The 25054-nt window shown below is 38.4% G+C and overlaps 2 protein-coding genes and 1 pseudogene across 2 annotated transcripts in view; 2 read left to right on the top strand and 1 right to left on the bottom strand.

Annotated features, from left to right (window-relative positions):
* Positions 1-189: 189 nt before the first annotated feature.
* LOC139958721 (monomeric sarcosine oxidase-like) lies at positions 190-24864 on the bottom strand. Its single transcript, XM_071956020.1, has 8 exons — positions 24454-24864; positions 23216-23285; positions 20058-20249; positions 10629-10842; positions 8599-8765; positions 4082-4268; positions 2206-2339; positions 190-1650 (listed from the first exon to the last, which is right to left on the bottom strand). Exons 1-8 carry the CDS (start codon positions 24554-24556, stop codon positions 1482-1484), a joined length of 1236 nt encoding a protein of 411 aa, XP_071812121.1. The 5' UTR covers positions 24557-24864; the 3' UTR covers positions 190-1481.
* Positions 13074-13293, top strand: LOC139965860 (U2 spliceosomal RNA; annotated as a pseudogene).
* The window catches only part of LOC139958668 (uncharacterized aarF domain-containing protein kinase 5-like), a 34424-nt gene continuing 28897 nt past the window's right edge, over positions 19528-25054 (top strand). Inside the window, exon 1 of the mRNA XM_071955934.1 lies at positions 19528-19725. The gene's annotated coding sequence lies outside the window, so the exon portion shown is untranslated. The remainder of the gene's footprint in view (positions 19726-25054) is intronic.

The following is a 25054-nucleotide window of genomic DNA, read 5'->3' as shown; positions in this document are numbered from 1 at the left end:
ATCTTTGGAGGAAGCTAGAGTGGCATGATGATGGTGATGATCATCACTAGCATCATCATAATAATGATGATGATAACAAAGATGATGATAAAAATAATAATGATGATGATGATGACGATAATGAGAATAATAATAGCGATGATGATCATAATCATAATAATAATGATGATGATGATGATAATAATAGCGATGATGATCATAATGATAATGATGATGATGATGATGATGATGATGATGATGATGATGATGATGATGATGATGATGATAATAATGATGATGATACTGATGATGATGATGCTGAGATGATGATGATGATGGAATACTTTTGATGGCATGGTTACAGCATATTCACTTTAATAACAATAACATTGATAAACTTCATGAAACTTGATACAAGTTCTATTGAATGATGAAGGTATTATACCTGTATGCGTATATAATGGAATACGAAATGCGAATACAAAAGGAAATCATATTTTTTTAATTTTTAATTTAGCAGCTCAATGAGAAACAAGACAAGTAAACAGAAAAACTTACAAAGGAATACTTATTTTATATGTAAAGAACAAGGAGACCAGATTAGATTTTCTATAAAATCAGCTCCCCAGTTGGCTAGTTTATAATGTCAATACTGATATCCCATCATTACCTGATTGATACTTTGGAATAAGAAAACTTATGACCTAAAATGGATAGAAGGAAAGGTTAAAAGCTTTGTTATAACTTACTACAAAACTGTCTAAATTTCTCAATAAAATCAACTTTCCTAAATTGCTTAATAAAATATGAAAATTACTGTTGAAAAGGCACCATTGCAAAGGTAGTATCAGTTAACACCTTCTTGGAGTACACCAAAAGGTATTAATTTTTATCAAAATTTGAAAACTATATTTTTGGCAAAATCCTTTTTATATGTCCTTTGGAAATAGCAGGACTGGACACAGTTTGGTTTTCAAAGTAGTTTAGTACAGAAGATCGAATTCACCAGTTGTAAATGAAAAGATAGAAAAAAGCAGAATGAACTTTTAAACCAAAACGGCTGAGAAAAAGTAACATATGGCTTATTGGTTTATTGGCAAAGGCAAGCAGAAAGTTGTATAAACTTCTCTAAACATTAACAACTTTGTTTAGATGTTTGGGGTTTTCTCTAGCAGTGGATTTCAAATCAGATGTTATTAAATCACTTCTTAATTTGGAACTTGAAAGTGAATTCATCTTTTCAAATTAAATCAACTGCTACAGATCAATCAATCATTCATTCTAAAACAAAATATTAACACAATTCCAGGACATTAACTGTTTTTCTCAACAAAAGCAAAGAAGCAAACTAAAAAACAACAAGAAAGAAAGAAAGAAAATCTGACAGAAATTCCTCTCCATGATCAAATCTTGTTTATACCCATTAAACAGAGCCCTGACATGCTTCAATACATGGAGTAAAGGGATATGCATTAATTACATATTCCAGTACGGAAACAAAATCATAGCTTAGACATTGCTTGAAGGTGAGATTCATCACCCATGATAAAGCTTTTCTTAAAATTTGGGTCTGTGATGGCAGGACGATTCAGAGAGAAGGGTTTGATATTGTAAGGCACTGTTCTCTCCAAGGCCATGTCCGTTAAGACTTTTCCCACCACAGCAGCAAATCTGGGTTAGATGAAAATACCAGTAGTAAAACTAGATGAACTAGGACATGATTATTAAAACAAAGTACAAACATTGAGATTCAAGACTTCCTTTAACAACAGTCTTAAAAACTCCAGTTACATTACTTATAGCAGATAGATTTATTGATTTATAAGATGACTGATGCAAATATTAATTTGACACCACTGGTGTTGCATTCTTTAAAAATCTTCTCTAGTGTTATACTGTAATTACACCGGTCACAACAGTAACATTAACTATAATACGTACCAGTTAACGACAGCAGCAACACAAATAGATAGTGTTTACCATAACTCTGGGTCTCAGTCTTATAATCTCAATAGTTATAAACACAAAGCTATAATGGTGTTAATTCTTTGGTAGGAAATAAACTTTACGCTAATTGTGATTAACCCTCCAAATATCATTTCTGAGGTTTGCTTTAATTACTATATTGTCTCGAGCTGTTCTGCTTAATAGTTGTTCCTCAAACTGATTCATTCTGGGAAATTTTTAAGATAATACATAAAAATATTTGATGGGTAAGTTACTTACTTAAAAACATGTCCAGCACCACAGCAAATGATGACATCTGGGAAGCCAGTTCGGGATGCTGTATCGATTACAAAGTGACGATCTGAAGTCATGGTGTAGAGGCAAGTCTTGGTGTAGAGGATGGGACCGACAGACTGCAAAACCAGAATTATATACTCAGAGTCTACCAGAGGTCATAGCTGTCAATTTAGGGAGGTGCAGGGGGAGAGGGTACACGGGGGAACATGTTCTCAAAGTTTGTCTTATTAGAGGGACACTAATGCATTTCATTCTTACACTGCCTCTCCCACCCCCCCCCCCCCTCATTAAATTTTGGTTCTTCCAAACTCTCAATGGAGGGTCATCCAAAAAATAATTCTCTGTCGTTTGGTTCTTTAAATGGAGTGGTCACCCAAGAAAAATTGGAGCACATGTTTGTGACTTCTTAATTATGACACTTATGACAATCAAACAACTTCTCTTCTAGCAAGAAGAAGGAATGGATTTCTCTGAAGGAAAGAGCTGCAAGTACTAATTAGATTAATTACATATTTTGATTTACAGGAAGTTCTCTGACCTTTTTCACTGCAACTATAATATCATATAGCACAACTGAATAATTGTCACACTTAATGCTGTAACTTTAAAAAGTATTGGACACTGAAACTTTCATAGACAATGTAAATCCTTAATAAGCAAATTTATTGGCACTGATACTAAAAAAAATTTGATGGTAGCTACTTGTACAATATAAATGTTCATAGTTAGTTTTATAGATTTCTGAACAACAAAGTAGGTTCTCCACTAGATCCATATCAGGAAGTTACAGATGGGTGCTTTCTATGCTTTCAGGACAACTGAAGCATGGGGGAGGTTTATTTATTTTATTTGGGGAAAAATCAGGCCTGCATAACTTGCAGTAGACTACTATGGAGTAACAATTAACATTCACAGCAATATAATATATGCTATGAATATAATTGGCTAATGAAAAAGTTCACATCAGCACAAGCAATACAACCATCCTGATGATACATACAATGCACTGACAAAATTGTAATTTACTCAGAGCAAAAGTTGAATATTTTATAGTATGAGTACACACAGCGCTATGAAGTTCCGAGCACTAAGAGTGTCTATATACTAGATTTCATCAATGCCATGAGCAGTACTGTTGTGAAATCCTGATCCAACAGCCTTCAATGTTGTCTAGAGTATAACTATAGTTGCTGACATCAAATTCAGATTGTATTGTAATTAAATTCCCTAAATAGGTTAAACTGATGAATTAGTATATACTTTGGTTCTACTAAAAAATAGTGGTATGTCTATGATCCATTCAAAGGAGAGTTTTCTGTCCCAAAGCTGGTGTTCTAGCCACCAAACCTACACATCTCTCCTACAGTGTACATATTGATGTTCTATTCACCAAACCTACACATCTCTCTTAAGTGTACATATTGGTATTCTATTCACCACACCAACACATTTCTTTTAAAGTGTACATATATTGGTCGTTCAGTTGTTATTTGGCTACATGTTTTTGGACAACCAAATTTGCTGTTTGTACAACCTGAACGTAAGACCTAGTTGTCTGAGGGGCAACCGGTAGAAATCCTTAAAAATTTGCCCTGACAGGTAATTATTTGACTGTTGAAGTTAATCTGTTAACTTCCTCAGACATTGTCAAACTAAGTCCAAAATGATCTAAATCCCTTATCATTATTATGTTTCCCATGTAACATTGGTAATCATAACTCACAATACCTTTGACCCTTTTGCACCCTGCAGTGTCTTAGTAAGGCAACTGTCTTAATGACCGGCATATGTCATGCCACAAATATTTTAACATATAAGGCCTCAATTCTGAGTCTAATGTTCATGTAACAGTATTTACCCTGGGTAAGAATTCCTTCAAAAACTCTTCACAGTATTTAACTCGCACTGGATCTGGGGTGTAGTTCCTCGTGGAGGGAGTAACTTCTGGTCCTCCTGCATCTATGCCTATTTTAAAGCCACTGTTACCATAGATAGGCAATGTGTAAATGTCTTTCCCTTCACCATGATATATCATGTGAGGAAACCTAAACAAGAAGATAAATACATGTTATGCTTGTTTATAGAGGAAACAGTTACACATGTCCCCCCCAATATTTTAGGTGGGGGGATAAAGTATCTAATATCCCCCCAATATTTGGTGGCATATTTTTTTATGATATCGCTAGTAATTTCAAAATAGAAAATGCTTAGATGCAACTTACAAAGCCTGGGAAGTGCCATTTCCAGCGATCTGGGAGGCATTTTCGGCCAAAATTTTCTTTTGCGCTTCGCCCCAAGTTATGGTGGCGCTACGCTTAGATAGTTTGCCTATACAAGCTTCCCCTCCTCCATTGGCTAATCCCTCGCAAGGCACCTGTCTAACCGTGTCACAATTTGTTACTATATATGACCGAAAGTAGTTTTTACTTTTTTTCGAAATGAATAGTTAGACGGACCGCTTCCGTAATGAAATTTGGTTTGCCGATGAAAAAGGAAAATAGGGCTATAGCAACCAGGGGACAAACGATACTGGTGACAAACGCCTTCAGTGAAATTGCGACTTTCCTTACCGGTTTCGAACGAATCAGCGGCCATAGCCAAGTTGGTTAGGGTGTTCGCGTACAGAGCGGGAGACCCGGGTTCGAATCCCGGTGGAGGCTGGAAGTTTTTTCACTGTTCTTGGACATGTCCCCCCAAAATTTTAGGTTGGGATATACGGTAGTATCTAATAGTAACTAGTATCCCCCCAATATTTGGTGGCATAATTTTTGTGTGTGGCCATAAATAGAAAATAATGTGTGAGATTATTTATCAAAATCATATTTGGCGGTGGCTAAAACTTCATCCAACACATGCTGCATGAGGTAAATGACTCTTTGTGGTCGTTTCTGTGATCTGTGACCGTATAGCACGTTGTCACTCATGATTATTATCATGTCTGTACATCTCCTGTGTATGAGTGTAAACGTACAATCACATATACTATCCACATCGATATGGGTTCAAAAGGGTTATGAATGAAAAAAAAGTATTGGGAAAAACTTGGTTCTCAGTCAAAAGTGTACATCTGGTTGGTCATTTTTCAAGCCGAGAAGTGCCATTTCCAGTGATCTGGGGGCTATCAAAACCAGAAATTTTCTTGTATGCTGCGCGCCAGAGAGTTACAGAGATGGTAAGGTTGTGGACTATAGCTGCATGGTAACATATATGAGATGGTAGAGTTACAGAGAAGTTAAGGTTGTGGACTATAGCTGCATGGTCATTAATATGAGATGGTAGAGTTACAGAGAAGGTAAGGTTGTGGACTATAGCAGCATGGTAACATATATGAGATGTTAGAGTTACAGAGAAGGTAATGTTGTGGACTATAGCTGCATGGTAATATATATGAGATGGTAGAGTTACAGAGAAGGTAATGTTGTGGACCATAGCTGCATGGTCATTTATATGAGATGGTAGAGTTACAGAGAAGGTAAGGTTGTGGACCATAGCTGCATGGTCATTTATATGAGATGGTAGAGTTACAGAGAAGGTAATGTTGTGGACTATAGCTGCATGGTAATATATATGAGATGGTAGAGTTACAGAGAAGGTAATGTTGTGGACCATAGCTGCATGGTCATTTATATGAGATGGTAGAGTTACAGAGAAGGTAAGGTTGTGGACCATAGCTGCATGGTAATATATATGAGATGGTAGAGTTACAGAGAAGGTAAGGTTGTGGACTATAGCTGCATGGTAATATATATGAGATGGTAGAGTTACAGAGAAGGTAAGGTTGTGGACTATAGCTGCATGGTAATATATATGAGATGGTAGAGTTACAGAGAAGGTAAGGTTGTGGACTATAGCTGCATGGTCATTTATATGAGATGTTAGAGTTACAGAGAAGGTAAGGTTGTGGACTATAGCTGCATGGTAATATATATGAGATGTTAGAGTTACAGAGAAGGTAAGGTTGTGGACTATAGCTGCATGGTAATTTAAATGAGATGGTAGAGTAATAGAGAAGGTAAGGTTGTGGACTATAGCTGCATGGTAATTTATATGAGATGTTAGAGTTACAGAGAAGGTAAGGTTGTGGACTATAGCTGCATGGTCATTTATATGAGATGGTAGAGTTACAGAGAAGGTAAGGTTGTGGACTATAGCTGCATGGTCATTTATATGAGATGGTAGAGTTACAGAGAAGGTAAGTTTGTGGACTATAGCTGCATGGTCATTTATATGAGATGGTAGAGTTACAGAGAAGGTAAGGTTGTGGACTATAGCTGCATGGTAACATATATGAGATGGTAGAGTTACAGAGAAGGTAAGGTTGTGGACTATAGCTGCATGGTAATATATATGAGATGGTAGAGTTACAGAGAAGGTAAGGTTGTGGACAATAGCTGCATGGTAATATATATGAGATGGTAGAGTTACAGAGAAGGTAATGTTGTGGACAATAGCTGCATGGTCATTTATATGAGATGGTAGAGTTACAGAGAAGGTAAGGTTGTGGACTATAGCTGCATGGTAATATATATGAGATGGTAGAGTTACAGAGAAGGTAAGGTTGTGGACTATAGCTGCATGGTCATTTATTTGAGATGGTAGAGTTACAGAGAAGGTAAGGTTGTGGATTATAGCAGCATGGTAATTTATATGAGATGGTAGAGTTACAGAGAAGGTAAGGTTGTGGACTATAGCTGCATGGTAATATATATGAGATGGTAGAGTTACAGAGAAGGTAAGGTTGTGGACTATAGCTGCATGGTAATATATATGAGATGGTAGAGTAACAGAGAAGGTAAGGTTGAGGACTATAGCTGCATGGTCATTTATATGAGATGGTAGAGTTACAGAGAAGGTAAGGTTGTGGACTATAGCAGCATGGTAACATATATGAGATGGTAGAGTTACAGAGAAGGTAAGGTTGTGGACTATAGCTGCATGGTTATATATATGAGATGGTAGAGTTACAGAGAAGGTAAGGTTGTGGACTATAGCTGCATGGTCATTTATATGAGATGGTAGAGTTACAGAGAAGGTAAGGTTGTGGACTATAGCAGCATGGTAACATATATGAGATGGTAGAGTTACAGAGAAGGTAAGGTTGTGGACTATAGCTGCATGGTCATTTATATGAGATGGTAGAGTTACAGAGAAGGTAAGGTTGTGGACTATAGCTGCATGGTCATTTATATGAGATGGTAGAGTTACAGAGAAGGTAAGGTTGTGGACTATAGCTGCATGGTAATATATATGAGATGGTAGAGTTACAGAGCAGGTAAGGTTGTGGACTATAGCTGCATGGTAATATATATGAGATGGTAGAGTTACAGAGAAGGTAAGGTTGTGGACTATAGCTGCATGGTAATATATATGAGATGGTAGAGTTACAGAGAAGGTAAGGTTGTGGACAATAGCTGCATGGTAATATATATGAGATGGTAGAGTTACAGAGAAGGTAAGGTTGTGGACTATAGCTGCATGGTCATTTATTTGAGATGGTAGAGTTACAGAGAAGGTATGGTTGTGGACTATAGCTGCATGGTAACATATATGAGATGGTAGAGTTACAGAGCAGGTAAGGTTGTGGACTATAGCTGCATGGTAACATATATGAGATGGTAGAGTTACAGAGAAGGTAAGGTTGTGGACTATAGCTGCATGGTAACATATATGAGATGGTAGAGTTACAGAGAAGGTAAGGTTGTGGACTATAGCTGCATGGTAATATATATGAGATGGTAGAGTTACAGAGAAGGTAAGGTTGTGGACTATAGCTGCATGGTAATATATATGAGATGGTAGAGTTACAGAGAAGGTAAGGTTGTGGACTATAGCTGCATGGTAATATATATGAGATGGTAGAGTTACAGAGAAGGTAAGGTTGTGGACTATAGCTGCATGGTCATTTATACGAGATGGTAGAGTTACAGAGAAGGTAAGGTTGTGGACTATAGCTGCATGGTCATTTATACGAGATGGTAGAGTTACAGAGAAGGTAAGGTTGTGGACTATAGCTGCATGGTAATATATATGAGATGGTAGAGTTACAGAGCAGGTAAGGTTGTGGACTATAGCTGCATGGTAATATATATGAGATGGTAGAGTAACAGAGAAGGTAAGCTTGTGGTACAGCTAGGTGAGGTGATACAATTGTAGAGATTGTAATGGTGTATCGATGGTAGACTTGAAGAGACACAAAACTTTATTACTGGATTAATTGCTTCAATGCACAATGTACAGTATGTGTAATGTAAACATATTACGGCTCGAGATTTTTATTGGCTGGAGTACCATAACATCTCCAGAGAGGATAAGTTTTAATGGTAAGGGAACCATTGTTGTCTGCTATGAAGCTTGATTAAGAAACATTGAACCAACCTCTTGTGACAGAATTCTTTCATATGTGGAGTTCCAAAATATGTCACTTGCTCTTGAGTTACTGTGACTGGTATGTGGACACCAACAGATTTCAAAACATCATTTAGCCATGCACCAGCAGTTACTACAATTTTCTTGCAACAGAAGTCACCATTAGATGTAGAGACCTATTCCAAAAGAAAGACAGAGGAAATAAATGTAATCAACATCTCATAAGATGCTAAGACATACACATAGCATGTATGCAACAAAGTAACGTTTTAAAATTCACCTGTGGAGTGTCAGCCATATGGAATATAATTTTGCCAATAAACACAATCAGAAAACTGAGGAATTCAAATCATGACACTTGAGAACTGTTTCAATCAACATGACCCTACATGACATAACCTTCTTTTATGAGCAGAATATCATTGCCACGGCTCACAGTACCAGGAGAGTTCACCAAGGAATTACAAAGAACTCTCTCCCTCGCTAGATCTACTCTCCTGGAAGAGAAGCCTAAGAGCACTGAAAACAACATCATGATTCCTGTTAATGGCATTTGCCATCCCAATCTGCCTCCTGCAGAAGTTTTCTCTACAAATTACTACCAGGGTTAGGTCTTTACTGGAATATAATTGTAACAATTATCAAATGTACCAGTGGCAGTAGTGTCTCAAAGGGCAAGCAGTACTGTCACACTATTAAATCATTCTGAACCTGGAACAAGTTATATTATGTCAGCCTGTATTACCAGGGAGCATTGTAAAACTGAAACATTTATTATTCCCTATGGCATACAATAGAATTGAATGAGAAGTGCTACAGCATGTCAATAATTTACACCCAATCAGATATAATGATCAAGGACTAAGTTATCTTTTTTTTTTGATTCTGACAAACTTATGCAGGTAGGAAGTTGCTTTACACATAGGTTGGTCATGGAGAGAATGCAGAATAAATTCATCAACTGTGTTGCTGTTTTTCAATATATCATATTTTTAAATACAGCTGCACTTTCGCACTGGATTAAATGTGACATTGCAGCCTTTACCTTGTGCATTGGTTAATGATAGACAGTGAGCACATCACTCTATTAACTAATACTTACTTTCATTCTCTGTTGTCACTTCAAGAGAACTGCTAATGTTGAATTCTGTGTTGTATGACTGCATTGGGTGCTTTCTTCCAATGGGTTCCGAATAGTGCAATGCTCAACTTATAGGTGTTTCTAAGTTAACATGCAGTAAATCTACCCTGATGCCTGCAGTCAATCCAAATTCAGGCCAGAGCCTTATTCAACAGGTAGTGCTGGGGTTGGTGATGAGCTGGGAAACCCTCCCCCACCATGTAGCCAAAAAAAGAAACAATTTGTTCTTTTTCTAACTAATGGTCTACATTTAAATATACAGACTTAAACAATGGAAACTTGTACCACATAAACGTAGTTAAACTGATGGAAATAATAGCACAACTGTAGCTCCTTACCCAAGCAAATATTTCCCTCTTCTCTTTCCCTTACCTAGATCCCCAAGGATGTACATCAACCATTTGTGCCCCACCCCCAGTGGCATAGCCAGGTTTTTGGTGTGGGGGGAAGTCAATTTCCTGTCCCGATTTTCAGGCACATAGCGGTGGATCGCTGTCCCTTTTAACGTTAGTTTTTAAAAAAGGGCTTAGATGAAAAATGGTGCTATCATTTCCATTTTTTTAAATACATTAGTGTACTAAAAGTTCCCTTTTTTGGTACAAAAAAAACAACAACGAATATGCACGCCTGTCTGATACAATGCAACCGCGTACGTATTTTAGAGGTGACTTTATATACATTCTCTTTAGTACAGTAGTTGATCCCACCCACCCCCATCATCGGCCCCATCCCCGAGGTTTGATACATTTCTATTGTTGTTGCTGCTCCCTTTGATTTTCACTGCACCCATTGCGTCCCCAAAACATTCTCTGGTGGGTTGGGCGGGGTGACCCTCTGAAAAATGGACATTTAACATAAACTTTACGTAACCGTAAGGATGAAAAGAATATGATCTTACAATCAGTTTGCCATCTGGAGCACGAGTAATCTTCCTCACTGTTGTGTGCTCCAGTACATCTGCTCCGTATTTCCGTGCCAACTGAATGTGGACAGCGTTCGCTAGGGCAGAGTCAACTAAGCCACCATCCTTCTGGTACTGAGCTACCAGATTAGATTTGGGGGCAAAACTGGGGAATTTTTGGTGCAATTGAATACCTTCAAGGGATTCATATCTATTGAAAAAGAAAGCAGAAAACATGTTAAAAATAAGTGAAATGTTGAGAATTTAGCAAAAACCAAAATATGATTCCTTCTGAGGTAGTACTGCACTTACACAAATTGGAGCATACAGACTATGTGCAAGGTCTGTGTAAATTGAGTGTAACTGTGAGTAAGATCGGATGCACACACAAAGCATGCGTAAGAGCGTGCAGACTATGTACAAAGGTCTGTGTAAATTGAGTGTATGTAACTGTGAGCAGGATGGAATGCACATACAAAACATGCGTTAGAGCGTGCAGACTATGTGCAAGGTCTGTGTAAATTGAGTGTATGTAACTGTGAGCAGGATGGAATGCACATACAAAACATGCGTTAGAGCGTGCAGACTATATGTGCAAGGTCTGTGTAAATTGAGTGTAACTGTGAGCAATTAAGATGCGATGCACACACAAAGCATGCGTTAGAGCATGCAGACTATGTACAAAGGTCTGTGTAAATTGAGTGTATGTAACTGTGAGCAAGATGCAATGCACACACAAAGCATGCGTTAGAGCATACAGACTATGTGCAAGGTCTGTGTAAATTGAGTGTAACTGTGAGCAATTAAGATGCGATGCACACACAAAGCATGCGTTAGAGCATGCAGACTATGTACAAAGGTCTGTGTAAATTGAGTGTATGTAACTGTGAGCAAGATGCAATGCACACACAAAGCATGCGTTAGAGCATGCAGACTATGTGCAAGGTCTGTGTTAATTGAGTGTAACTGTGAGCAAGATGGAATGCACACACAAATCATGCATTAGAGCATGCCACCCACTCAATTTTCACACTGCTCTACGCAAATACTATAGCAAGTAATATTTGCACGCGATTTTAATTTGTTGAAGAGTCCATCTGGAGCGTGGATTTTGAAAATGAGAGTTTGATATATATACAGTCTTTGTACTCTGTAGGTGCAGGGCGTGCAATTTGGGCATAGAAAATGGTGAAGCATGCAGTTTGAACTTGATAAAGATGTTAACTACCATGTTGAAGTGTGCAGTTTGGACTTTTTTTTTTCGTGAGTGTTTTCATGAGTTAAAACATGTTTATACAAATACAGAAGCTTATTATGAGGTGGAACATGGAAATTTAAGGTTGCAGGAGCTCTCGACAATCAAAAACACCTTTTGGACATCAGTGTAAAAACTCGTAAAATTGTTGCATGGGACAAACCCCCATCCAGTCCCCCCCCCCCTCCTTTACCCAAACCCTCACATTGGCAGAGAAACTTTGGAAGTAGTCAAAATTATATTGTTAATTATTTTTACTACTAATTCTAATTGGGTCAAAACAACAGCAACAATTATTGGTGTCAATGTGTAATAATTAAATCTATTTATACAGAAGCTGTCAAAACTGTTTGTGCCATTCAATTGCAAACCATTATTTGAATGCTAATGGAAATGTACTTGTATGAAAATAACCTACCCTTATACCATCAAACCAAATAATTTGAAATGCATCCACCATGGCATTATGTTTGTTATGATGTCCACGATTCTAACATTGATAAATCACATTTAAGCAAGTGCTAAATATATTAATTAAATTGTTTTGATCATGATCAGATTAATGTAACAACTTGTCTAAAGGTAAAGGTTCAGCCCTATGATTGTTCTACTCCTTTGTCCGATGTATGTTAAATTAAAAATAGTATAACAGCCACAGGAGTGTACATTGACCTCAGTTGGATGTTTATTAGTTGGAAAGGAACTGTACCCAGTGGAAAGGAAACAGAGTAGCTATTTAGCAATATCATGCACAAGGGAGGCAAGCAATAGTAAAGCCCCAGAATACATGACACTGGCTGACTGCCTCAGAGGTACACCAGGGAGTTATATGGAACGCGAAAAGGGCAAACTTATATCGTTGTCTAAACTAAGTTTGTTGTTGTCTAAAACTAAAGTTGTTGCTGTTGTTTTACCACGTTGTTGCTCTTAACATGGAGGTATGCCCTTACTCACGTTACTTTCGTTGTCTAAACACACGTCGTTGTCTAAACTTACGTTGTTGCTATGGCGCTGTTCAAAATTGCTCAACCGCGTTATGTAAACCAGAATGCAAAATGCATTGAGGTTTCGATGACTTCAGTACACTAGAAAGTTCTGCTTGTTAGTATAAGCAGAACTAGCTGTTACTATAGAAATGGCCCGAACCACCATTTTGATACAATAACACTATGGCATGATAAACACAGGTAGCTTCTCGGCCTTTTGGCTAAGATCATGTGTAGTATCTGTTCCCTTTCGAGTGGAATGGTAATGCACACCTGACGATGATCACACAGTCACAGTCCCGATGCAAGGGGACTGGGGTTGAGAGCGGATCAGTCGTTCGGTAGTTTGGTTTTCGTGCCCAGGTTTTTTTATTTAAACTTTATTTTAAGAGGGTAGCTCGTTTAGCAATAGCTAATCTTCCACGAGATCCTCTAATAAGACATATAATAATATAAAATGTATGAAAATTTAAGAAGTCATAAATACATTAATAATGCTTAATAAAATAGTTAAAACATGTACAGAGTAAAGAAAATGAAGAAATTTGGTAAAAATAAAAGTGAAGTGGACCTAAACAATATCAGATACTAGGCGTCTAAAATACGTTTTAATACGATGATCACACAGTCACAGTCCCGATGCAAGGAGACTGGGGTTGAGAGTGGATCAGTCGTTCGCAGCCCAGGTTTTTCCTTGGGCGACTTTTTCTTAAAAACACAGTCTACTGTACGTCTACTGTACGTGGCTATGAACACCTCCACCGAAAACAATAGGGGTCTTGGAGGTCCAAGTCCATTGGAGTCACCAGATGCAAATTTGTGGAAACATTTTTGTATAAGCTACCGTATCTCCCACCGCCAGCCTATCAGATAACACGAGAGTTACAAATCATACGAATAGGAGGCTGTACGGTAAACAACTATATTAAAATGTTATAAGCTATGCATATATGCTGTGAATGTCGGAAATCAAGTGAAACAAGTGTCTAGACAAAGTACCAGCATAAAAATACTGCACTTTTAAACTGATTTCATTGAGCTCCTTCAACAATGTGTAGAGATAATCCGGGAATGTCGGAAATCAAGTAAAACAAGTGTCGAGACAGAATGCCAGCATAAAATACTTACTTAAAATTTATTTATTTAAACCATTAAATGATATCTGGATATGTTGTGAATGTCGGCAATCAAGTAAAACGAGTGACAGTAATATAACTAGAGACAAAAGTTTTTGTCTCGATCAAACACCAATTGCGTTTATTATATGACCTGTATACTTTTATTAGTGTAGTTGTACAGATGCGATCTTATCACTGCCTGTACTTTGCGAATGTCTACACAATATGTATTGCGGATGCCATATCCAGTGCCCTAGCTTTGCTGTTTTACAGGGGCCGCCGTCCGACCTTCATTTTGCCTGCCCTGCCACTTTTTCCTCCTCGCCAACTCCGTATGTAGTACCTCGATCCATGCTTTGACCTGTAGCGATTACACCAGCAACCCAAACTCTTCAAATATCCCTGCACACTGTAGTGTGCATATCTCGCTAAATTCCACGCAATTGTATAACTGAACATTTGTGGAGAAAAGATCACATCACCGTACCTACAACACATAGCCCTAGTCAAAACTCCAGTGCATCTTGGATGATTCCTTTCTTGCATAACATGTTAGCGGTCTTTTTGGTCTAAAAATTCTGAACAATGCTGAGCGAGGTTTGTGTATATTCATTCCATTTACCCCACAATCCCTTTCGCAAATCGAAACTCCGAACTGGATTGTTACGAATGAACTTGCTTGACGGGTTTAGTAAACTAGTTCTGTGAGTGTATTGCCTACGTACTTCAATAATATATTGTGCCCTTCTTGTTACCCACGAAGCGCAGACTACATCCAACCATAGAGCAAGGCTGATCCAACGTTTACCCTGGGTGCTTTGCAGTATTTGGAAACAACCAACTCCACAAAAATTATAGTATTTAAATAACATTTTACGCAATGTCGATTAAGTATCTCAAACTTCAATGACTACTTTTGACGATGGATACAGTAGTTTATACACACGAATGTTGCACCAGAATCATGACTTGAAGCATGTGGGCAAAGGGACTGCGAAAATTTACGCAAGTTTGCAACAAAGAAATTACTGTGGTATGAATGCACATTTTACATCATCAACTCTCAATTTACGGAGAGAACAAAACATACTGTGAGATGAAAAGTCCTTTTCAGTATCAGAGATGTTGTGGTAGCTTCCCGCAAAATTCATAGATTGTCTCAACTCATATCGTTCTGTGATAAAACAATTATTCAAATATTACGTTAACAATATCGTTAATAACGTCCTCGGAGTTGTAGCAACTATTATGTAAATATTGTTTACAACGTGATTTTGTTTGACAAATCAGGTTGATAACGATATTTACATTGCTGTTGCTACAAATCAGGACGTTAACGATTTTTTCCCCTTTTCTCGTTCCATAGTTAAACCATCATACTTTGCATTCATTGAGCACTGTAGATGCATTTTGGTGATATTTAGAAACAAATTGTGACAGGGTTAGACAGGTGCGTAGCAAGGAATTTGCCAAGGAAGGGGCCAAGCTTGTAGGTAAACCACCTAAGCGTAGCCCCACCATGGGTTGGCGCGAAGAGTATAAGAAAATTTAGGCCGAAAATTGCTCCCACATTGCTGGAAATGGCACTTCCCAGGCCTTGTTAGTTGCATATCACGCTATAATGGAAAAGTTTCTTGAGATAACAAAATCAACCTGCAATTGGTCGTAAAATGACCTCTTTTTACCAATTACTGTAGTTTGCAACGCCTGCCACATATTTTTTCTTAGTATGAAGGTCTTTGTGTGAACGCTGTATGATGAATTACACTGTAGACATGAACATATCCACACAGTGTTTACTCAAAGAGCCTAAAGCTAAGCAGGCTAATTGTACAGTCTAGAAGTTTAAAGATTGATTTACGACCGTGTCAGATCAATGACGGTGTACTATTACTAAGCCTGTGCGTTGCTGATTATTATTCCGCACTTGTCCATATGCGGACTGTGCGGGACCGTAGCTATGTTTTTACGCGATAAACATGGTTTATCGGCGATAAACATGGTTTATCGGCGATAAACCATGTTTCTCGATAGATAAACATGGTTTATCGGCAAAAAACCTTGTTATCGCTTGAAAAACCATGTTTATCGCTTGAAAAACATGGATTATCGAAGATAAACATGGATTGTCACAGATAAACCATGTTTATCGCCGATAAACCATGTTTATCACCGGAAAACCATGTTTGTCAGTGATAATCCATGTTTCTCAAGCGATAAACATGGATTCTCGCCGATAAACCGTGTTTATCAACCGAAAATCCATGTTTATCGGTCGATAAACATGGTTTTGCGATCGAAAAACATGGTTTATCAGTCGATAAACATGGTTTTTCGACGGATAATCCATGTTTTTCGATTTATTGAGCAATTGGCTTGCCATAGACATCAACGTGAGTTTAGACATCAACGTGAGTTTAGAAATTAACGTGAGACTAGACATTAAGGCGCGTTTAGTCATCAACGTGACTTTATACATCAACCTACGTTTAGATATCAACGAACAACAGCAACGTGGTAAAATAGCAGCAGCAACTTAAGTTTAGACAGCAACAAACTTAGTTTAGACAACGAAATAAGGTTGCCCTTTTCGCGTTCCATAGAGTTATTCCATAACAACTCCCTGGTTACATAAAGAAAATAGTCCATCTTGATTAACTTATGCCAAGCTAACTGGGAGAGCATTGCATTCCAAAGTCATAAAATATCCTGAACATTGCTGTCAAATGATTTGCTGCAGAATTGGTGACGACCGAGGCCTGAACCAACATCACAGTGTTGTGCAGAATGACTGCTGAATAATTGCCAATGTTGTAGACAGCTGGAAGATGATTGGAAAAATGCTGAAACAGCTGGAATGGAGCACAGAACACCTTAAAGCTTGCTACTCATAACACCAGCTCACCAGCTGTTTGCTTACATGGTACAGTACATCCTTGTTCACAGGGTAACGTACAGTACTGACAGAAGTTGAGCTAAGAGTAAACTTCATTTGAACTATGCCAATAGCACACCACCTGGACTTGTTGCAATTATAGTTTAGAGCTGTTCCTTTTAAGGACATACCAAGTGTAGTGAAGGTCATACAATTAAGCTACAGTATACAGAATACAGTACTTCACACTTAAAAATGATGTCTGTTCTATCCTTGAAAAGAATAAATAATGGCCACAGTTCTGAATACAATATTCTAACAACCCAGATCACCAAATTTCATACATTTAATTACTGGAGTACTTAAGCCTGAATTGCAGAGTGCTTTTAATGAAGCTTGATGTACAGTAATCAACTGTTCTTATAGGCCCTCACAGCAAGTATTATTACAGTACTTGTCCTTTTGTGCCACATCTGATTAATTTTAATGCTGCATGCAAGAGAAGTGCCTGGAAATGTTATAATATTGACTGATCTGATGATAATTGTGGGTTAAAATTCATTAAAAACATTATGTTCATTATCGGACACACCATGTGGAATAAACACAATAACAATGTTCTTGCTAAAACCTGGTGTTTCCTTTGTCCAGGAAGCCTGGTATTATACTATTTCATTGCAGTGATACTTATATTTGACTAGGTACTGATATATATTAAAGGTTTGTAATTAGAATCAGGCCAATACTGGAATTTAACACAGATCATCAAACCAAAGCAATTGGCAGTCAATTGTAATTTATTCCTGAAATAAGTAGAATTAGTGACCAATGCAATGTCTTTTAACATTTAAAATAATTTAACTTGTTGTTTTTGAATATCTAAGGAGTGTTCTGAGAGGAAATAAAATGAAAGTTGAAAGTAATCATGTCTGTGACAGTATTCTTGTGAGCTTCGTTATTATAACATGGAAATTCCAGATAGTGCATGCAGCCCTCTGGAGTGTGCGCACACTTAACAGTACATGCAATGAAGCATGGGCACGCTCCAGAGGGTGCACTGGTAGCGTGTAGATGCTCAAAGGGTGTACTGGCAGTGTGCACACACTCCAACGTGTGGGTGTACTGGTAGTGAGCACACACTCCAAAGGGTGCGCTGGTAGTGTGCACACACTCCAACGTGTGGGTGTACTGGTAGTGGGCACACACTCCATAGGGTGGGTTTACTAGCTGGTACTGAGCACACACTCCAACGGGTGGGTGTACTGGTAGTGAGCACACCCCAACGGGTGGGTGTACTGGTAGTGTGCACACACTCCAATGGGTGGGTGTACTGGTAGTGAGCACACACTCCAAAGGGTGCGCTGGTAGTGAGCACACACTCCAACGGGTGGGTGCACTGGTAGTGGGCACACACTCCAAAGGGTGGGTTTACTAGCTGGTAGTGAGCACACACTCCAACGGGTGGGTGTACTGGTAGTGAGCATTCACTCCAACGGGTGTACTGGTAGTGAGCACACACTCCAACGGGTGTACTGGTAGTGAGCACACACTCCAAAGGGTGCGCTGGTAGTGAGCACACACTCCAACGGGTGGGTGTACTGGTAGTGGGCACACACTCCAAAGGGTGGGTTTACTAGCTGGTAGTGAGCACACACTCCAACGTGTGGGTGTACTGGTAGTGGGCACACACTCCAAAGGGTGGGTTTACTAGCTGGTAGTGAGCACACACTCCAACGGGTGGGTGTACTGGTAGTGAGCACACACTCCAACGGGTGTACTGGTAGTGAGCACACACTCCAACGGGTGGGTGCACTGGTAGTGGGCACACACTCCAAAGGGTGCACTGGTAGTGTGACACACTCCAACGTGTGGGTGTACTGGTAGTGGGCACACACTCCAAAGGGTGGGTTTACTGGTAGTGAGCACACACTCCAAAGGGTGTACTGGTAGTGAGCACATGCTCCAGAGGGTGTACTGAAAGCATGCATACACTCCAGAGTGTGGACTGGTAGAGTTCGCATGCTTGGTATTGCTATGCAGAATACATGTACACAATTGTCTGAACTTTTCAAAATGCATGTGTGCGGGCGTTTGAACTGGTATTGCATGTGTGTGAATGGATCAATTGAACCTGCATTGTTTCAAATGACATGACATTGCATGTGTGCAAATGGGATTACCATATATCTTGTAATGCTCCTTTGAAAGCGATGAAAATAAAATGTCTAGTGGGCAATTTCTAAAGGTTATTGAGACATCCAACAATTGCACTGTTTACAATACACAAACTAGAAAAGGTACACATGTAATACATGATTTTGAGATATTTAAGGCTGTCCTAAACTGGTGAATAAAGCTGTTAATATGACACAGATTGTTGTGAAGTCCTCTTTAAAGGTTTCTTCATAAGGATGCATAATTACCCACCAATGCATATAACCTGAAACAATACAAATTACATGTGTACACAATAGACCTTCCATTACAGGGAGCTGACATACACATTAGCCATATAGAACCTATCCAGTAAGAATGGGGAAATTTTCAAGTATATACAGGTCTGGTAATTTCAATAAACTTCTTTAGGGTTCATTTACATACTATCAGTACATACAGTACGAGGAGTATCAAAGGTACAACCAAAAGGATAGTTGTTTATATGGTGGTCAATGAAGGACTGAGGTCTTAAAATACATTTGACCAATGGCAGGCTCTTGTAGTATTTAGGGCAGAGCTGCAGGGCTACACATTAGCAAAACAGAGCAAATATCATACTTTAACAAATCTTCTTTTGTTTATGTAGATTACAATAGGGGTCATCTCTTTGTTCCTTGAATGACTTTTTGCTGGTGTCACTGAGGTAAGTTCATAATGGTCAATAGCATTTTATAATCTAATGAAAGGAACAATCCATGACCAAATTTGACAACTGAATCTGAACAAAAAGTTCATATTACTAACATGCTCTCATGCAGTCTCTGAAAACTTGCAAAATTCAATCAGAGCAACCCCCCTGTATTCCCAGTCACTAGTGTACCCCCCCCCCCCTCCCATCAATATCAAAGGTCTCTGGTGTCAAAGATCAAAGGTTGCAATGAAGAATCCTGGTCCAAACTATCTCTGTCCATGAAAGTTACTTATTTTACAATGTACTGTTTCCACAGCTGCCAATTGGCAATGATATATACTCACTCTGTGCCATTTATATCCATTGCATTAGCATAGGTTTTCAATCTTTCTTCTGCACTAGTATTCTTCAGGGCTACATTGAGTCCTCCGCATTTGTATACCACCTGTATGCCAGAATCTTCTTCCACTTCTGACCAAGCATCATAAGCTCCCTTTGCCAAAGCCACATACTCCTTCTCAGAGTATGAGTATCGGCTATAAAAATGAAAGAATAATATCTATAAGAAAAATATATCATTTAGTCATGATGTGGTCAGCAGCTCAAAATGACATAATTGAGAAATTATTCTTGTTTATGCTGCAGATGTTACGCTGTAAGAATTTCTCAAGTTCAGTTTGCTGGGGATCAGTTGGGAAACTGATCAGCTTCATATATATACGAATTTATCACTCATTTATGACTAAAAACAGATTTCATAGGCATAGCTGTGAATTTAAGCCTATTGTCTCCCACAATTTTGAAAAAGAGGTCAAAAAGGAATGCAACTACCAAATTGTAGGCTACGTATACATAGGCAGAAATAAAACAAAAATAGTTTTTTACTTAAGTCACTCGATTTGGCCAGCAAATATTCTAAATTTGACCAGTTGTGTTAAATGGAAACTGGCATCCCTGCTGTGGGCAGTAAAATTCAAACCATGGTTTCACACCGTATTCATAGTGTTGTTTGTTTTGTATTACTGGCTACTCCCACGATGCCACGGATTTGACTAAGCCACCCTAGATTTAGCTTCTACTTTGAGTGAGATGTAGCTACACCATGAATCCATATTAGGCTAATCATATGCAGTATTTCAAACATTTTAATATAAGTTTACATGGCTAAAATCTTGGCTGATTGGATAATTTACCCCTGGAGCCAACCAGGGACCCTGTGATGGGCCCCTGGACCCAATGCTGATAGCGCAAAGCGTTCTCATTAACAGGTCCATAATTTGAATCCTCCAACCCCCCCCCCCCCCTAATAGGAAGTCCTGGCTACGCACTTGACTTTCTCTACAACATATCAAGTTCATATATGTAGCTGGACTATCTCTTCAACAATTTAGCGGATGGAACTCAGGAATAAACTGTGCAATTTGGGTAAAGAAACATTCAAAACAGTACTGTTACCATAGTTTCAAGTGTTTGGGATTTGGGCACTTTGCAAACACACCTAACATGACTGAACTGGTCGTGCGTGAAACTTGCCTCCCTCACTCAAAATCTTTGCCCCCGTCAGCTCTCCCCACCCCCCCCCCCAGATGAAAATGAGAAAATGATTGTTTACGCCAGAGTGTGTGAGAGATGTCACCCAGTTGGGACAAGATTTTATACACTAACTTTCATGTCACACTTCAAGGTACCTGCTTCTATAATATAAGGTTCAGAACTGTTCATACTGTCCTTACCAACACTTCAAGGTACCTGCTTCTATACTATAAAGGTTCAGAACTGTTCATACTGTCCTTACCAACACTTCAAGGTACCTGCTTCTATAATATATATGAAGGTTCAGAACTGTTCATACTGTCCTTACCAACACTTCAAGGTACCTGCTTCTATAATATAAAGGTTCAGAACTGTTCATACTGTCCTTACCAACACTTCAAGGTACCTGCTTCTATAATATAAAGGTTCAGAACTGTTCATACTGTCCTTAACAACACTTCAAGGTACCTGCTTCTATACTATAAAGGTTCAGAACTGTTCATACTGTCCTTACCAACACTTCAAGGTACCTGCTTCTATAATATAAAGGTTCAGAACTGTTCATACTGTCCTTACCAACACTTCAAGGTACCTGCTTCTATACTATAAAGGTTCAGAACTGTTCATACTGTCCTTAACAACACATCAAGGTAACTGCTTCTATACTATAAAGGTTCAGAACCATTCATACTGTCCTTAACAACACATCAAGGTACCTGCTCACACTGCATGTGTATGTTTATACAGTATTCATTGCTTCATATATAGTTACATTATTATTATCTTGCGACCTTCAGAAAGATCAATGTCTATCTACTAAACAAAGAGATTAAACATATCCATTGTTCAAGAAGAAATTACCTTTGAAATCAGCAAACACACACAGAACACAAATATACAATTAGGTGCAGTAGATCATGGACACCACATTAAATTGAACAAGTCATTATACTTAGGCTTCCTATGGAGTTAAAGCCTGTCATTTTTAGATTATACTGCCTCCAAATTTTGCCAAATTACTAAAAATTATCATCAATATACTTTCCCAGAGACTATACAATCTTCTATATGTTATTCTCAACATTTGTGATTGTTAAAATAGACAATTAATACTGTAAGTGGAAGGTACGTTGTCAGGAGTTTGCTGAGAAGTACCTTAGAGCTAACTAGATGTACCTAATTCATGTGCTGGTTTGCTATCTCTGAATTATGTATTACGTGTTGCCAATTCAGTAGTTGAAAACAAACTATAACAAGAGGGCATTCCATGGAGTTACAAATCTCATCTTTTCGACGACAGAAGTGGTTGTTGGGTTACTTCTGAATGCATCTGGTTACCATCTTTGTTAAGTGGCTGGAATCCAGGTTTTTTTTACGTATCATTTAGTTAAAGCTGAGTAGAAAATGATATTACCTATATAACCATCGATGTTGTTTCATGCAAGGTATCAAATTTTGGCCAATTTCACGTCTGACCTACATTGTCCGTTCGACCTAACCTTCAGCATCCAAAAACCAATATTCTAGTATTTGTATCATCATTCTCTACATATCATGTGGATTAACGGCTTTTTCTTCATGTGGCTAAACTCCAGTTTTTAGGTTTGACATCTGACCTTTGATGTCATAAATCACACTGGCACAAGTTTACTGGTCAGGCACCTACTGACCAAGTCTGAACTTTATTGGACGGTGTAGGAGGAGTTTCTGACACACTTTAGGACATTTGACCTCAATTGACTTTGAACCCCGACCTTATAAACACTTAAATCTGTCCTATTATCACTCTCTACATATCATGTGGTTTCTGAACTTTTCCTACAGTTTGACAAGAAGAAAATGGCTCAACGCAAAATTTTAGGTTTCTTGACCTTTAATTGCCATCTGAACTATGAGACGAATTTAAGAATATTTGTTCATTTGAATCAAATGTAAAAGCAGCAATATTAAGATGAAAATACAATCTTACATGATTCTGCTGTGGTCTTGAGATCCTCCATAATGATGACCTAGTTGAAACTGTTCAATTCCTAAGACACCTGGAGCAAGGAATGTTGATAACTTAATATTAACAATAGAAAACAATATAGTAGTTTCAGACAATTAATATTAAAGAAAAACTGTAATGGAGGGGGTAAAGAGGGGGAAAAAGAAAGAAAACAACTAACAGACACATTTATGTTTGCATTAAGGGCTATTATGAATCTAAATGTATTTATGAATTGAGATAAAATCTGTTGTTACTACAGTAACCAGTATCTGTGATTTTGTTGAATATTGATACAAGGACTCCTCATGTTGGGAATTTGTAGGGAGACCCTGAATGACAGGCAAAACATTTCATCTTAAACTGGGCCCTTCCTGAAGGAATGACAAGGAAAGAGGGAGTGTTAGCTCAGTGGTTAACGCCGGTGCCTTTCAATCATAAGGTCCCAAATTTGAGTCACTCCAAGATTAAAGGCATGGAAGACTCACCCCAAACCGCGTGCCGCACTCTGTAAAAGTTAACTTTCCATTGCTTGCAAGTGAAGCTTTTCTCTTGTCGCTACAAAATGCAGACAGTAATGAAACGTGATACCTTGTTATCTTTAGCTGGATCTAAGATGTCCATCGCTGTATCGTTTGTGCACTGTGCTGTGGGTATTGATCGCAGCTGTATGTACTGACTGTACACTAGTGTCTAATTACCGATGGTAGCAAGCTGTGTGTGTATTTTCTGGGATCGATGGGGGTGTCTAACACTTCTGTTACACCTCATTCGAAACTAGGTCAGATTGCCGGCATTAGTCATTTCTCTTTGCGCGAGTCTCCACACCCGTAAATGTATATGTCCTCCAGTTACAGAGTTGTTGACAATTGACAACTCATAATCATGGACATTAAAATTGAATCTCAGAGACTGACTTCAGTCAGCTTGCGGCTTTGATAAGCCAATGATGGCTTCTTCGCGAGTTCCTGCTTGCAGGAGGATCTAAAATACATACAAAAAAAAAATACATACAAAACTTATAGAACCAATTACAGGAATATGACACTGCAGTTGGCTGTTTGTGTTTGTACTGTACAGTCCATTCAAGTACAATTTGAAACCAAATTAGCCATACTTTGCCAAAGCCCACGTAATAATGAATCCGTTATCATTTTCGTTCTAGTCTTCAAACAATACCTTGAAGTTCACTATAAATAAGAATAAGTCTTAATTCTCACCGACATTCCCTGGCGTGTTTTTAGCCAACCTGTATAGCGTAGAACTTCCTACTCCACCACAGCCGACAACGATGTAATCATACTTATTCGTACAGCAGTGCATATTGGTTAAATTTCTTCGACGATTTTAGCAGAAAAGTCGTCGTACTGTACGCATGGCCGTCTACTAGAAATAACTAACTGCGGATTCAAAGTCACGGAATACAACCTTCGCTTTACCCTTAACTTTTAAAACCACAGCCCATAACTAATTCTCATGAAACTAGTGAGAACTAGAAAAATCTGGTATCCATGCAGATGAACCTTCGACTTCGAGTAGGGCTCTTTGAGGATGTAGCCAGACAAGTAAAGAGTTTAACTGATAGATTGTATTCGTCGAAGTCATACGAAAGAAACTCGTAAGAGATTTTTACGGCTTGTAGTTTTCAAATGGACATAGCCATAGGGGGGAATCATTTAGTTGGGTGATGTTGTAAATACACAAGTGCACGTTGAAGGGATAGGGAGAGGGAGATGGGTTCTGATACCGTTTTTTACCACTCCGCATAAAGTGCGTAAGAAGACACAGAAAATACTACGATAATTAAGATCCTTGAAGTTG

Source organism: Apostichopus japonicus, chromosome 3, assembly GCF_037975245.1.
Source record: "Apostichopus japonicus isolate 1M-3 chromosome 3, ASM3797524v1, whole genome shotgun sequence".
Classification (NCBI taxonomy): domain Eukaryota; kingdom Metazoa; phylum Echinodermata; class Holothuroidea; order Aspidochirotida; family Stichopodidae; genus Apostichopus; species Apostichopus japonicus.
This window is presented reverse-complemented; position numbering and strand designations above follow the sequence as displayed.